Source organism: Eschrichtius robustus, chromosome 20, assembly GCF_028021215.1.
Source record: "Eschrichtius robustus isolate mEscRob2 chromosome 20, mEscRob2.pri, whole genome shotgun sequence".
Lineage (NCBI taxonomy): Eukaryota > Metazoa > Chordata > Mammalia > Artiodactyla > Eschrichtiidae > Eschrichtius > Eschrichtius robustus.
In genome coordinates, this window is record NC_090843.1 from 38,009,857 (window position 1) to 38,025,495 (window position 15,639).

A 15,639-nucleotide genomic window follows, 5' to 3' on the forward strand; every position below is an offset into this window, starting at 1 on the left:
TCGTTTTAGAAACACTTTTTTGCCCTCCCACCTCAAAGCAGATTTACCTAAAGTGATGGGTTTAACACTCAAAAGAAATTTATTTTTATTGTACTGATTGGCAGATTTTACTCTTAAATGAGTTCAAGCTCTTTTAAAGTAGAGTATGAACTTACCTCTGTGTGGTCAATCTAAAGTAATTCTGTCAAGTAAGCTGATTTACCAGTGTGCAAAATTTGGATCCATTTATGTAGCCGTATTAGCCAGCTTGGGCTGCCGTGACAAAATGCCACAGACTGAGTGACTTAAATAGCAGAAACTTATTTCTCACAGTTCTGGAGGCTGGAAAGTCCAATATCAAGGTACCAGCCAGGTAAGTTTTATTCTGAGCCCTCTTCTTTTGGCTTGTAGGCCGCCACCGTCTCTCTGTTAGCTCACATAATCTCCTCTTTGTGCACACACGACGATGGAGAGAGGGGTCAGAATCTCTTCTTCTAAGACAGTAATTCTATCAGGTCAAACTACAGCCACACTGAGGGTTCAGGTTTCAGCATATGAATTTTGTGGGAACACAAACATTCAGTCCATAACAATAGCAAACTGTTAAGTAGGCAGTAATTAATATTTGAGAATTAATACACTATTTATATTTGAAAGAGGTCTGAGTGCAACAGTTTACGCTCTGCACAGAAGTTGCTCTTTCAGCATTATTACAGAGTGGCATAGAGGATGATTACTAGATTAGAAGTTACATTACTTTCCTTCCCTATAATTGACTCTATAACAAAGGTTTTTAACCTTTTTTGGTGTCAGTCTCCAATTTCTAACGTAAGACAATCCAATAGAGAATTTCTAAGATCTCCTTCCACTAAAAAATTCTTTGATTCTGAGAGTTCCACTTCCAGTATGACTGAATAATCTCCTGACAGACTAACCATCCCTCAGAACTCAATTATATACTGGCTGCCATATCAGTAAACAAAGGATGTCACAGTCATCAGAGATTGCAGCCACAGCCTATGGTGAGCTGGTGAGCCCTGAGGGAACTCAGGAAGGAAGAGAATGCCTGCCATCTAGCAGCCATCAGACTGCAGCCACTCCCCATGGTGAGCCCTGAGGAAACTCAGGATGTGAAAACACAGGATACTGGCCCCAGATAGCTGAGGTGCATATCAAAGGAATGATTCCAGTGAGCCCAGACTCTTGCATCTCCCTATACACAGAAAAGTGCTAAATTCCTTAACTTGGGATATCTCGTTTTCTTTAATTAACAATAATCTTTTGATGTTCCTGACTACCTGCTCTTTGTTGCAAAACTTCTATATAGTTTTCCCCCATTGCCTCTCGGAGCAGTTCCCTCAGGGTTACTTGAGATACTGCTTGAAGCATCCTAAAAGTTCCCACCAAATAAAACAACTCTCAAAAAAAAGAAGAACTCAATTATAAACCCTGGGCAAAATAGAAAAACAACCACCTGAAGGCTCTGGAGAGTAAATAAAATCAGGCATGTTCTGTACAATAGTCAAAACTTGGAAGAAGGAATAAGCATGGGATAAGTTTCTTGTTTGTTCCACTTTCAGATTGAGGGCAGCACCCAGGGTTGGGACTAGCTTGAGGCAAGCAAGGCCCTCTTAAGGAGGCACTGACTCTTGGGTGCTGACTCTGCACTTGCATGAGCCTGAGGATGAGTGCCTTCATAAATTTTGCACCATGGACACCTTGCTTGCCTCACCCTACTCCAAGACCTAACAGGACCCATGGGACAGTAAAACTCTGATAACCTGAAATCTCTATGACCTGTAGAACTAGAAGATGAAGTTTGAGGCAACCATTACTGCCGGAAAGTGAGGGAGGAAAGCCTAGAGAGCAGACAGCCAGATACAGGGCCCCCAAATTCTGTATATAAACTCCACCCAACTCTCTGCCTGACCCCAAGCTCAGGGAAGATTGTAACAGCCCAGCCAAGGGGGTAAAAAAAAACTGAACTGAGATTTGAGCCTGTGCCCAAGAGACAGATATATCCTATAGCTTGAGTCCGACCAAGTAAACTTCCTGCAAAATCAAAAATATCAACACTCCTCAGAGTAATAACAGAATTCAGTTTCTGCAGTGTAACATTCATAATTTCCAGAATATAAAACAATATTACCAGTGTAAAAAGAAACAGGAAAATGTAACCATTCTTAAGCGAAAAGGCAATGAGCTGAGACTAACTCCCCAAAGATCCAGATGTTGGAACAAGGGCTTGAAAGTACTTATTATAACTATGTGCAGTGAAGTAGAGGAAAATATAGTCACAATGAATGCAAAGATAGGATATCTAAGCAGAGAAACAGAAATCCTTTTTTAAACTAAATGGAATTTCTAAAAGTAAAAAACATAATATTTTTTAAAATTAGAACAATGGTAGCCTGGGGAATGGTGGTAGGAATCAACTGGAAAGGTATCTTTCTGGGGTGATGGCAATGTCCTATATCTTGATGGAGTTTTGGATTATACATTTTTCAAAATTCAGTGAATGTACACTTAAGATTTGTGCATTTTATTGTATGTAAATTGTACATCAAAGAAAAAAATTCTAGATAGTTGGAAACAACTGAAGAAGTCCCTAAATTAAAGAACTGCCTATAGCCTGACAAAGAGACTGTGGTACATGACTATTGTCTTTGAAGTTCATTCAAAAGTGGTTATTGAGTGAATATATTCCACAGTGATGAGCATTCCAGGTAGAAAAAACAGTATCTAAAAAACCACAGAAGGAAAGAAGTCAATAATTCTAGGAGGCTAGACACTAGGTGGGATTAATAGGACATGAAAATGAAAAAAAAGATTGAAGCTGTATTTTAAAGTCTTTTTTTTAATGAGGTTTTTTATACTGCTGCCTAGAGAGATTTCCCTCTGCTTTTTAAATTTTTAAATTAAAAGGAATAATTTACATATAATAAAATGTAAGTGTACAATTCACTGAGTTTTGCCAAATATATACAGTTGTGTAATACCACCATAATTGTATTATAGAACATTTCCATTACTCCAAAACTTTCTCATGTGCCCCTGTGTAATCAGTCCCCTCTATCACCCCTGCTCCCAGGCAGCCACTGATCTGCTTTCTGTCACTATAGTTTTGCCTTTTCTAAAATTTCATATGAATAGACTCTAAGTATGTAACACCTTACACTTAGTATACTGCTTCTGAGATTCATCCATGGCGTTGTGTGCATCAATTATATCAATGTTCAGCAGTATTTCATTGACTGATATTCCACAATTTATTTATCCAGTCACCAACTGATGGGCATATGAATTGCTTTCAGCTGGGGCTGTTATGAATAAAGCTTCTGTGCACATTCCAGTACGTGTCTTTCTGTAAGAAATGTGTTTTGAAAGGACTTTAAATGCCACACTATGAATTTTTGATTTTTTTAAGTAGTAATCAACTCTTCTGTGAGCACTAATATTCTTTGAAGAGGAAAAAAAGCAAAGTTCTTTTATCTTTTATTAGAGTTTATAACTCTTTAATCAGTATTGAGTTTATCTGACTGCATGAAGGCTGGTTTTTCAAAATTTTACTCGCTCTACTAATGTGTTTTTATTGCTTTTCTTTGCATATTTTTAAAAATACATTTAATAAAAATTTAAACAAATCTTTTTAAAGGCAAATATCCAAAAGAGTTCTTGTTTTTATGATTTTTTCAAATTTTATCTGAAAGTAATGTGAGATCCTTAATAGATTTTCAGATAATCACATTTTTTTAAAAATTTAAAGACAAGGATGTTAACAGCAAAATGCTATATGACTAGGGACTAGTGATGCTTAGAGTTGCATTATTTGTCCTTAGGGTGGGAACATAAATGATCGTGACCTAATTTCATCTGCTCTGTGATAGTGTTTCTAAAATTGCATGTCTGTTGGTCCTCCACTATCCTGTTGTCAAAATCCACAAGTAACAGTTGTGCAAATATTTGTAAGAAAGTTCCCCTGGTGAGTACAAAGACCTTATAACAACAGTAAAATTTCAAATATGCGCAGGATTCACTGAACCATCGGCCTTCATGGAAGGCAGATTTCTTCAGTGGGTCAACAAATATTTCTTGGGTGCCCAGGATGTATGTGTGAGGCACTGTTCTGAATCTGGTCACCACTCTACTGGGCCTCGGATAGTAGTCACTCAACAAATGTGAGGAGAAAAAGTGTCGAGTAAAGTTTCTGACAGATCCAGAGCCTAGGTATAAGGAACCAGAAACACTGCTGAGAATGTTCAAGAGGTTAGCATGCTTGACAAGCATGCGGGAGATTTTGACCAGCTGGACCAGGGATAGCTTGGATGAGATTCCAAATCAGATTGAGAGATGGAATCTAGAGATTTGAGTCCACCATCTCCAAGCTCACTTTTTCTGCCCAAGTTTACTGTGCCTAAATTTAAGCTGCCATAATCCCTTTTATGTATCCTCTCTCTCTCCCTTCTTCTGTTCCTATTTTCCTAATTCAAGTCTGTCTACCTATAACTCTCAGGCAACTGTTAGTTGCAGGCAAATAGTAGTATCCATTTTGGACTACCCAACACATTGCTGGTACTCTTAACCAGAGGAAATGAAGCTTGCTTGACAGCAACTTTGCCACTTCTAATTACTAAAATCAGTCTTGCTGAGTGGAGAAGAAAGAAGATGCAGTTCATTTTTTCCCTTCTAATACATGGATTAATTCATGTTCAGCAGCCACTGACCTCTTAATATCTTTATTATTGTAACAATAGCGGTGCTTTAAAGAAATCCTGTTTATCTTTGTACACTAAAGGGAATTAGGAACACACACACACACACACACACACACACACACGTCACCTCTTCAGGCTGATTATGCAGAGGGATATCTCATACTCTAGTGAAGAAAGCTTCAGCAGGTTTTATGCTGTTTTATTAGTGCACAGAATGAAGTTTGTTGTATGTTATTGATTTTAAGCCAAACAAACCTAACCAGATCATTCCCCCAGCATCGTCTGAATGCCCAGAGACCACACCCAGTGAAATTTTGCATTCTCACCTTCAGTCTGGGTCACGGGATGAAAGCTAGCCACCTAAGGAACATTTCAGCTGGCTTCTCGAATGTCTGCATATCAGAGTTCAAGGAAATCACCCCATGATTTTAACTGTAAAATACTGTAAAATTTCAACTGTAAAAATACTGACTTTTGCATCTGTTGGGAAAAGAAAAGTAGAAAATGAATGTTAGCTTTTTCCCTCCTCCTAAGTGGGTATTAGTGTAGTATTTGCCCAAAAAGAGTGACAAGATAAAGAGGACTATGAACCACCAAATAACCTCTAGGGATATTTTTACCATGTTGTTCTTTAATATATTACAGCTTTTAACCTGCTCAGTGAATGACCTCTAATTAGAAAGAACTTATATCTAATTATGTTAACATTTGAACTCCTAAATTTGAGACATACTAATATAAAAACATAAAATCTTCCTACATTATATAGTCATTTGCTTTTTTGTTTGTTTGTTCAAATGATGATGTATGTAACCATGTGTAAAAAATCAGGTCACAGATCCTAAATTGTCTGTTAATATAGAGTTTATGCAAGTCTAATTTTAAGGAATGTTTAAAGCACAATTCACAAAATATATATAGTTTTTTAATAAATTATGTCCTTAGAAAGTTTTTATACTTAAAATACTGCATTATTTGGTTATTTACAGGTTACAACCATCTCTCAGTATAATAGGTTCATTTTTCATAGGAAAATTAGCTAGTAGTTCTTTTTAAAATTGGCACTGCAGTTCATACCTACAAATTAACTTGTACAATCGTAACTCTAACATTAAAATGTCTCTAAAATAGACTGCTTTGTGTTCAAGCGTAAAAATTATTTCAGTTTCTTTCAAAAGAGCATTTCTCTAGGTAATAATGCAGACAGAATCTGAGATGTTGAGAGTTTTTTCTTTTTTTTTTTTGTTCTTCAGAAAGTTAAGCAAAATATTTTTGGACCATTTAAAAATATTGATTGTTGGCAATGCTAACAGGAGTTAGGGAAATGGAAGCAGTATGACAATAGTTAAAAGCATAGGCTGTAGCACCAGGTTGCTTGGGTTCAAATTGTGACTGCACCATTTTTTAGTGTGACAATGGGCAAGTTACTTAAACCTCTTTATCCCTCAGTTTCTTCTCTGTAAGATGAGGTTAATAATAACACCTATCTCAAATGATTGTTAGGATAAAATGAGTTAATATTTTTTAAATACCTAGAAAAATGCCAGGCATATAGAAAGCTCTATGTAAACATTTGTTAGACACATAGTTTACTGTTAGGACAGTGATTCTCACATCATTTTAGACTGATATCGGTTTCATGTAATCATGTTTTGGATAAAACGATATTTCTATCCTTTGATTTTTGAACTTTCTATTAGGACCAGGGAGGTAAGAGATAGGTTCCATGGTGGTTGTACTGGACCTGGCTAGTACCAGAATTCTGTGAGCTAATTGTGAAACATAGTCATTATTAAAAATTAAAAATTATATTAAATTTTCAGTTTAAACATTTAAAAGAGGGATAAATACTCAAAACTTACCACTTCCTAATTATTTTCCTTATCTTTGTCATTGAGATTATTTATGTCTCATGTCTGGGAATACTATATCATGGCTTACTACTGCACATTTCTTCCCAACTCTGTAGTCATTGACATCACATAAGTAGCTTGAAATCAATTATGGTAGGAGTATTTACACCACGGAAATCAGCAAATGCTACAAATTAGGGCTCCTCCTGCCCCCAAGAGCTGGTTGTTACACATTTATCATCACACCGCTCATTGAGGGTCAGAGTGTCCCACTGGTTTCTGTTATTCTTTTATTGGGTGTTATCATGAGTGAAATAGAGACTATATAATTTCCTGTACTGGGAGAGGATTCTAAAAAATATCACAGTATATTAATGGAGATTTCCCCTGTAGATAATTTTTTAAACACCTTTCCTATATTAAGCATCCAAATTTCTCTATATCTCTAGAACCATAAATGATGGAGAAGGAAGGAGCTGTTATTTTCCTTACTCTGAATGATAATTGTCTCCTTTTGTATATATATCATATAGTTATATATTCTCTAATAAGAGTCTCACGATAACCCTGTAAGCTAGGCAAGCGGACTGCTATTATCACTATCATATAGACTCCACAAGATTATTACTTTCCCATAGTTTTTCAGTTATAATTGAGGAACATTACATATACATTCAGATTTTGTGACTGCAAAAAATTTCACTGTGATATATATCATACTCTTTAGTGAAGCTTTATTAATTGTGAGTTAGAGATTCTTTCTTTCTTTCTCATAGCCACCCTTCCCCCCAACCTCTTTCCCTCTCTTTTCTCTTTTTCTCAAGATATCAGATGCTAAAAGTTAAATGTGTTTGAGTTTTCATAACATCTACACTAGAAAATGTTTTTCAGATAAATTTGGTTATCTGAGCCCTCTGAGACTGATGGTGTTGTCTTTCTCTATTGTATTCTTGGAATTCTCATTCTCCATTGTTTCTCCCCATCCCAGCTCCTGCCGTCATCCATGTGAGTCCGCCGCCTTTACTGTTCAGTTCTTTTTGTCCAATGCCCATTTTTTCCCACTTTACCATGGTCTTCTACTTCCACCACAGACCTTGGCACCACAGACAGTGGTTCAGACTCCTGACTCTCCCTCTCAAACCTCCCACCTTTCCAGCTCACTACATGGTTTATTGTCCTCAATAAGATCTTCTATTTTCTCTATCCTTCAGCCCCCACTGTTATTTTTACTTGTCTTCTTATTTAGCTTAAAGTCTGGGGTCCATTATTCCAATCACTCTTACACATTCCCTCAGCTCACTTGGCACTCTCTCCTTCCATCCCGCAGTTCAACAAGACTCTGGGCCTCAACAAGCTCAGTCATTACCTTCTGCATAATATACCCAAGTAACGAGCATCACTGCAGTCACACAACCATAATTCACTAGATTCCACTAGATCTCTTAATGTGTAATTATAATTATTTTAAAGCTCAATATTTTCTCTGGATCTGGTTCTGTTGGTGGTTTTATCTTTTGGAGATGGATCTTTTTCTCTTGCTTTTCTGTGTCTCATAATTGTGATTGTCAGTCTTTGGAGGTACAAAACTATAGAGACTGGGGTAAATGTTATTTAAACCCAGAAATGGGTCTGTCTCTTCTCTGTCAGGCCTTTAGTGTGTGTTTGGGGGGTGGGGGGGTGGTGGTTATTCACTCTCATTTGTAGGCAAGCTGGATTTGCATTTTGTTTCTAGGGTTATATTGAGTTTACCACAGACTTCAAATTCCTCCAGTGCTTGTCTGCTGTTCTCTTGTGCTCATGTGAGGTCTGGGGTGCTGGGGGTAGGGGTTCTCAGTATGCCTGCCCCATCCTCAGCAGGCAGCAGGCTCCACACACCTGCATCACAGTGGACATTTACTGTCTGCTCTCTTGCCCTCTTCCAGAGTAGGCAGGTGAGTGGTGCATGTGGGGAGTGGGGGTGAGTGGTGCATGTGGGGAGTGGGGGTGGTGTGGAGAGGCTCTCGGCTTTCCTACTCTGGTCTCTGGGTTTCAGGCAGGCCCCACGCCCAAGTCTCAGGGGTAGGACTTTGCCAGCCTTCCTGTCCCTCCTTAGTGGCAAATAACCCTACCTCCTACTAAGTGCTCAAGTGGGTTTCCTGCCCTGCTCCTTGTGGAAGTCAGACTCTGCGTCGCATCAGTGCAGGATTCTGGATTTGAAAGGTTTCCTGCCCTCACCCCTCCATGACTCAGTGTCAGTGCAGGGTGAAGGCATCAGGTTTTCTACCCACCTCACCCCACCAGGACAGATGAGGTTTTCGTGGAGTCTGGGAGGGACTGGGGGTGTGACAGTTTCTTGCCCCTCCCCTAGGAACAGATGACTTGCCTTCTGTCACTCAGATTCCTGCCCACATGTGGGAGTGTCCCTCGTTCCTCCCCCAGCTGCAACCGGCTATTACTTCATATCAGAGGAGGGTCCAGGTCACGGGTGACACTTCTGCTCCGCCCTAGAACCTTTGCAGGTCCTGCATGTGCCCACACCACCCAGGGGCTCTCTCAGGTCTCCTGCCTACCCCTGGTCTTTCTCATGAGCAAAGAGCTGTTCAGGGAGAGCAGGCTCTCCCTGTGTCTAGGGCTCCCGGGGACACCAAACTATCATGCTAGCCCGTAATCAGGCTTTACAAATTTATTACAGTTTTAGATATTTTCTTCTTACCCACTTTTATGGCAAGACTTCTTCCTGTGCTCTGCCAAGAGAGAAAGAATTCACGTGCCCCATCTTCCCTCAGAGGGGCTTGTCACCCTTTGGAATTCAGTTCACCTGAGGGTCAGCTCAGGTGAGGAACTCAGTCTCTGAGGAACTAAACAAAATTTTTCTAATTTTTTTTATGTTGTGCAGCTTTCCGCACATATGGTGGGAGCAACATTCTCTTGCAGCTTTCTTCACCTTAAACAGTAGCATATCTCCGGCTTTCCTGTTAAGAAACTTTCAAACAATTTTAACATGGCCTGCAAAACCCTGCATAGTCATATTTGCCTGTCTCTCCGGCTCAATCTTGTATCAGTCCCCTCCTAACTCACTCACTACTCTCCGGTAACAATGATTTCTCAGTTCCTCAAACGTGCCAAGCTCTTCCCCATCCCAGAGCCTTTGCACATGCTGTTCACTCAACCTAGTGTTCTTGCCCACGTCTGTACCTGGATAACTCCAGCAATTTCAGAGATCCTTCCTTCATCCTACATCCCTTTATCCAAACTGTACATAAAGTACTTCCTCATTCTTTCTCACAGCTGGACAATATCCCGTTATCTGATATATAGTCTTTAATCAGTCCCCATTGGTGGTTATTTAGATTGTTTTCAATCTTTTACTTTTACAATGAATAATCTTGTACATAAAGGTTATCTATAAGATAAATTCCTGGAAGAATTGCTGGATTAAATGGTCCATGGAGCCAGTTCAGCTTAGTGGTTAAGAGTCTGGGCTCTACTGCCTGCCAGCTGTGTAACCTTGGGCAAGTGATGGAACCTCTCCATGCCTGTTTCCTCATTTGTAAAATGGGGATACTAACAGTACCTCTTAAAATTGTTGTGAGGCCTAAGAGAGTTGGTACATGTGTAATGCAATGTCTAGCACATGGCCACTCCATTAATGTGAACTGTTGTTATTAGCATTTAAAATTTTAGGTAGATCTTGAAAATTTTCTCCCCATACATATGTTATCATATGTATACTCCCATCAGTATGAGAATGACTGCCTCTTCATACCCTCAACACAGTGTCTTATTAAACTATTTTTTACTCTTTGCTAATATGATGAACACAGCCTCTCATAATAGTTTAATTTGTATTTCTCTTGTTAAGAGTGAAATTAAGCCTATTTTCGTATGTTTAAGTACATTTATGTCCTGAATGTTCCACATGTTTCACAGACTCCTATTTGTCATTTCCTTTCTCTTACTGATTTGTAGGAGTTATTTATGTATTAAGGAGTTTAACCTTTGTCTGTGCTATGAGTTACTCTTTCATAGTATTCAATACTTTTCTTTCCTAGTACTTATTCCTATTTTTAATGGTGTCTTTATTTATGATTACTTTTTAATGTTTCATAAGACCAAGGTACATGTTAATTTGTTAATCATTATGTATTGAACACCAAGTAAAATGCTAAACACAGAAGAATAATCACTAAAAAAATGATCAATAAATATTTAATGAATGGGCCAAATATGACAAAGAGAACTTTCCTACGTAAATAGACTGGGAAAATAGAAAGGAAACTATTTTATATGGACATGTGATGAGTTTGGTTTTGGATACGTGGAGTGTTAGGTGACAGCCAGTATTCTAAGCTGAATATGCACGAGACTCCTACTTTGGCAAAATACTCATGAAGAGTACTTTGAAACTAATGATCTCTGATGGGAAGAATGTTATGTGAGGGTTCATAAACAAATACTTCCAATCAGAAACAATAGTTGTCATAACAGTTTTAAAACAAATATGAAAAGAAAAGAAAAAATAGAAGCATTATATATTTGCAAGTATAAAGATGTGAGGAACGTAGAAAAATTTTAATGCCTTGGGACTATAACGATTATTGAAAAGTATTTAGATAGTATGTTGTAATTATACCCAAATCACTTATTGTGAAGGGATGAAAATCTTTACTGAAGGACAATTGTGTCCATCATAGTTATATAAGCTTGTAGAAATCAAAAGCACCCTTTTTCTATAAAGTAGGTTATTTGGTTTATCAATATATTGTGGTTTTTAATTTATAATTAATTGGACAGTGATTGTGTTTTCTATTACTGAACTATCACTGAAATATAGTCGCTATCAATTGAATCCCCAAGTCTGTTTTTTACAGACTATATATATATTTTATTTTTAATAAATTTATTTATTTATTTATTTTTGGCTGTGTTGGGTCTTCGTTGCTGTGCGCGGGCTTTCTCTAGTTGCGGCGAGTGGGGGCTACTCTTCGTTGCAGTGCGCTTGCTTCTCATTGCAGTGGCTTCTCATTGTGGGGCACAAGCTCTAGGCGTGCGGGCTTCAGTATTTATGGCACGTGGGCTCAGTAGTTGTGGCTTGCAGTCTCTAGAGCACAGGCTCAGTAGTTGTGGCGCACGGGCTTAGTTGCTCCGCGGCACGTGGGATCTTCCCGGACCAGGGCTTGAACCCGTGTCCCCTGCATTGGCAAGCGGATTCTTAACCACTGCACCACCAGGGAAGTCCCTACAGACTATATTAACTGCATGGAGAAGAAGAAACCATGCAGTCTTCTAAAAAGAAATGCTATTTTTTCAGAACAGAGAATTTATCCTAAAATATTATTCAATAAACAGGAATATCTTGATGGCTACAGTCACTGAATAACCATTTTGACTTACATGGATATGAATTGGTACCTTTCATAAGTCCGTTGTGAAGTTATAGTCCTTGTTTAATGATTGTAAGAAAATAATCAGGGCAGGAACTCTATCTTGATGGCATGGGGATGTGGTATCCCAACGTCAATGTCAATTCTCAAATGATCCTATAGACTAAAAGATACTGTCTTTAAAGTATACATATTTTTTTCTCCTCATTAATAAAAAAAGACCTGTGAATTAAGAAATTAAAAATATGGCTGTAATTGCACTGGAGAGACAAGTCATTTAAACAAAAATCTTAGTCACATGAGAATGACTTTCTGCTTTTAGCGTGTCTTTGCCCTATTGATCATCATTCCTGGCATTTCTGAACCTTTTTGTCATAAAAGCAGGGGTTTTGTGTACAGTCATCAGATTCTTCCCTTCAGGTGAGGGGCTTGTCAGTGAAAAATGAAGTGATCTGTAACAAAGGTGTAGAAAGTGTAAAGGCGATAAATCTACGTGAACTGCAGCAGCAGTTGATCATGGCATGTCTGGCTGAGCGTGTGCTGGCCATGGATACTATCGGAGATATATATAGTGTCACTTCAGGGGCTTTTAAGAAGCCAGTCATTTGCTTATGCTGAGTTCCCAGATATGCTTAAAATAGGAACATTTATTCATTAAGGGAGAAAAGAAACTCCTAGGTGGCCTGTGTTAATCTACAAAGGAGATAGTTACAGAATTTTGGGCCAGGCTCTTATTTTATACAACTGTGTTAAAAGATGAGGTAAATATAAAGTAAAGCTTGTTTTGTTTTTCTTACTTATAAAAATAACATCATTAGAGCTATTCTCAAAGAATATGAAGCGAATGATGATAGAGAAAGGTTTTATTTTGTTCATTGTTGCTGTTCCTGCATTTTTGCTCTGCCCCTTGCTGAGACTTGGGGAAACGAAGTCAATGGTTTGTTGTTACAGCTCTGTTACTTTCTAAAGAAGTAGGCTACCTGCACCAGGAGTCTGTTCTTTGATGTGTTAATGTATCTTATACTCGTCAAAGGAGCCTTGATAAGTCAATACCAAAGACTGATCCAAAAGGTCAGTTACAATCCTTAACAGCAGCAGTCCCCGACCTTTTTTTTTTTAATTTATTTACTTATTATTTTTGGCTGCATTGGGTTTTTGTTGCTGCGCGCGGGCTTTTCTCTAGTTGGGGCGAGCGGGGCCTACTCTTTGTTGCGGTGCGAGGGCTTCTCATTGCGGTGGCTTCTTTTGTTGTGGAGCACCGGCTCTAGAGCACAGGCTCAGTAGGCATTGCTCCGCGGCATGTGGAATCTTCCCGGACCAGGGCTCGAACCCATGTCCCCTGCATTGGCAGGCGGATTCTTAACCACTGCGCCACCAGGGATGTCCAGTCCAGGGGTGGAGCCAAGGGATGGAAACCCTTGTGTTCTAAAGGAGTACCACCCATAATTGGAATATAAGAGAATGGGCTGCCTCAACCTGGGCCTGTTCTGTTGGTATGAAGAGGACAAAAATGTACTCATTTATAGAAATATGGCCAAATGATTGCTTGCTTACTTCAATCTGCATCTCTTTATAGCTAACTAATTATTCTCAATCCCATTACTGAAATGGAAGCTGAGTTTAGCAAATTGTTTGGCCGTTAACATTTAGTGCACAAAATTCTTAATTAACAAAATAAAATACTACAATCCACTATAAATCACTTTGCTAAACTTTCAGACTTCATAAGGAATTTTGTCTTGTCCAAGAGCTACTTTCAAACCGCTTGCTGATCTGGTAATCATACTTCAATTCCCTGTGGAGCTGAGTGAAAGAATGTAAAGGGAGCCAATTAAAGAAACTTTGAGCCCGAATAGACAAGCAGAGGCCATCTTGTCCATCCTTCTGCCTCCAGGCAAAAACCATCCCCTGCACCAAAAATTTTTGCTTGAATCCTGCTGACAAAAATGCTCAGTACATGTAAATGACAAGTCATGATCCATTTAATGCAACTAAAGCAGATTGTTAACTGTTCAAGACTTATTTATTGTGTTCTAAGATGCTGAGTATGAAAGCTCATCTGAATTGTTTTAATTCCTCCTTTCTAGACAATTATTTTGTACAAGAAACGTACTCAAATAATTGTAAAGCTGTGGGAAATTTGTGTCCAGGAAATAAAGTTATCTTTATCATCTTATTAAATGTATTTTTGGTTTCCTTTCACTCAAGGTCTACCTTACGGGTGGGAGGAAGCTTACACAGCAGATGGAATCAAGTACTTCATCAAGTAAGTACAAGCATCTCAACCGAGTAAGCAATTTTCTTCACATCTGGAGAGAACCTGGAAGTTGCAGAATAATCAGTAATACCAAGAAACCCTCTTGGAGGTTACAAAAATTAGTAACAGGAAGTGAAACTTCACCATTTTCATTTCATGTGATTTAAATGCTAATATCAGATATATTTAGGAAAAAAAAAAACCATAATAATTATTTCAAGGGAAACATCAAAAAATTGGAACAGGATTGTCATTTGAACCTAAATGTTGGCTGCCTGAATTCTCTTCTGGCTAAAAGTATTAATATTTATGCAAAGTTAATATCTAATGAAAAAAATCTGCATTGTCTTAAAACTTATTAACAATAATAGTAATAATATCAACATTTTTTCATGCTTTGCAGTGTACACAGTTCATTCATTCTGCAGATACTTTTTGAGCATTTGCTGTGTGCCAGGCAGTATTCCATACCTTGGAGACACAGTAGTGAGATATACAGACTATATATATATTTTATATATTCTCTGATATCAGGGAATTTACTTAATAGTGAGGAAAAACATACAATATATAACTGAGGAGATAAATGAGACAGTATATGAACAAACCTCATCTCAATGGAGTCTCAGAACATCCTTCATTTATAGATGAAAAAAATAAGAGCCTAGAGTAGTTGCCAAAAAATCCACAGCTAACTAAATCACCAAGCCAGAAGGGAATCCAAGTCTTCTGACACCAGGATTCTCTCTAGTGTACTAGACTGATAGAGACCTCTCTTTGAAAGCCTCAACAGAAATACATTTTCTAGCTGCTGGACTGGTTAATTTTACTCTGGACACAGCAATCTGGTATACTTCCACTATGTTCTGGGTAGCTCTTTTCACGTCAGAGTTGGAGTTATGAGAACACAAAGGAGATTCCCAACAACCTCTTAAAATCCCAGAAGACTTCCTTATATGACCCTTTTTTAGCAAATGATACTTGGTATGCATTTGGGGAGGAAAAGAGAGATGTGTCCTTGCTGTTCTTTCAAATGTGCAAGTATTTTTCAAAGCAATATCCACATTTTGGATTCTCAAGCCCTGTGACTTTACACAGGTTCCTACATCTCTCTTCATCTCAGTTTTCTCATCAAAAAATAAGGGGAATTGTACCTACTTTATAGAGTTGTTAAATGTTAAGCACCTAGCATAAAATTTTGAACACAGTAGATACCTAATAAAATAGTCATCATTAATTTACAACATGGAGAAAACATCATGGTGGAAAAAAGAACAAGAAAAATCGTATAACCATTAAAGACATTGAAAATTCAGAAGCTTCATATTTTGAAAAGATTTAAGGAGAAGATAGGGGTAAACCTGGCAAAGTATTTTCTTGATTTTTTTTTTCTTGTGGTCTCTAGAAAAAAGTAATTAATAAAGCAAAGGTGTAGTTTATAATACATGAAGGAGAAAGGGACTTTTGGAGCA

General features: G+C 38.1%; 1 protein-coding gene across 5 annotated transcripts in view; it reads left to right on the forward strand.

Annotated features, from left to right (window-relative positions):
• Positions 1–15,639, forward strand: part of STXBP4 (syntaxin binding protein 4) — a 187,096-nt gene that overhangs the window by 146,139 nt on the left and 25,318 nt on the right. For all 5 annotated transcript variants that reach the window (XM_068531867.1, XM_068531864.1, XM_068531869.1 and 2 more), the window contains one exon: positions 14,119–14,176. In XM_068531867.1, the coding sequence (XP_068387968.1) occupies positions 14,119–14,176 (58 nt within the window). The remainder of the gene's footprint in view (positions 1–14,118; positions 14,177–15,639) is intronic.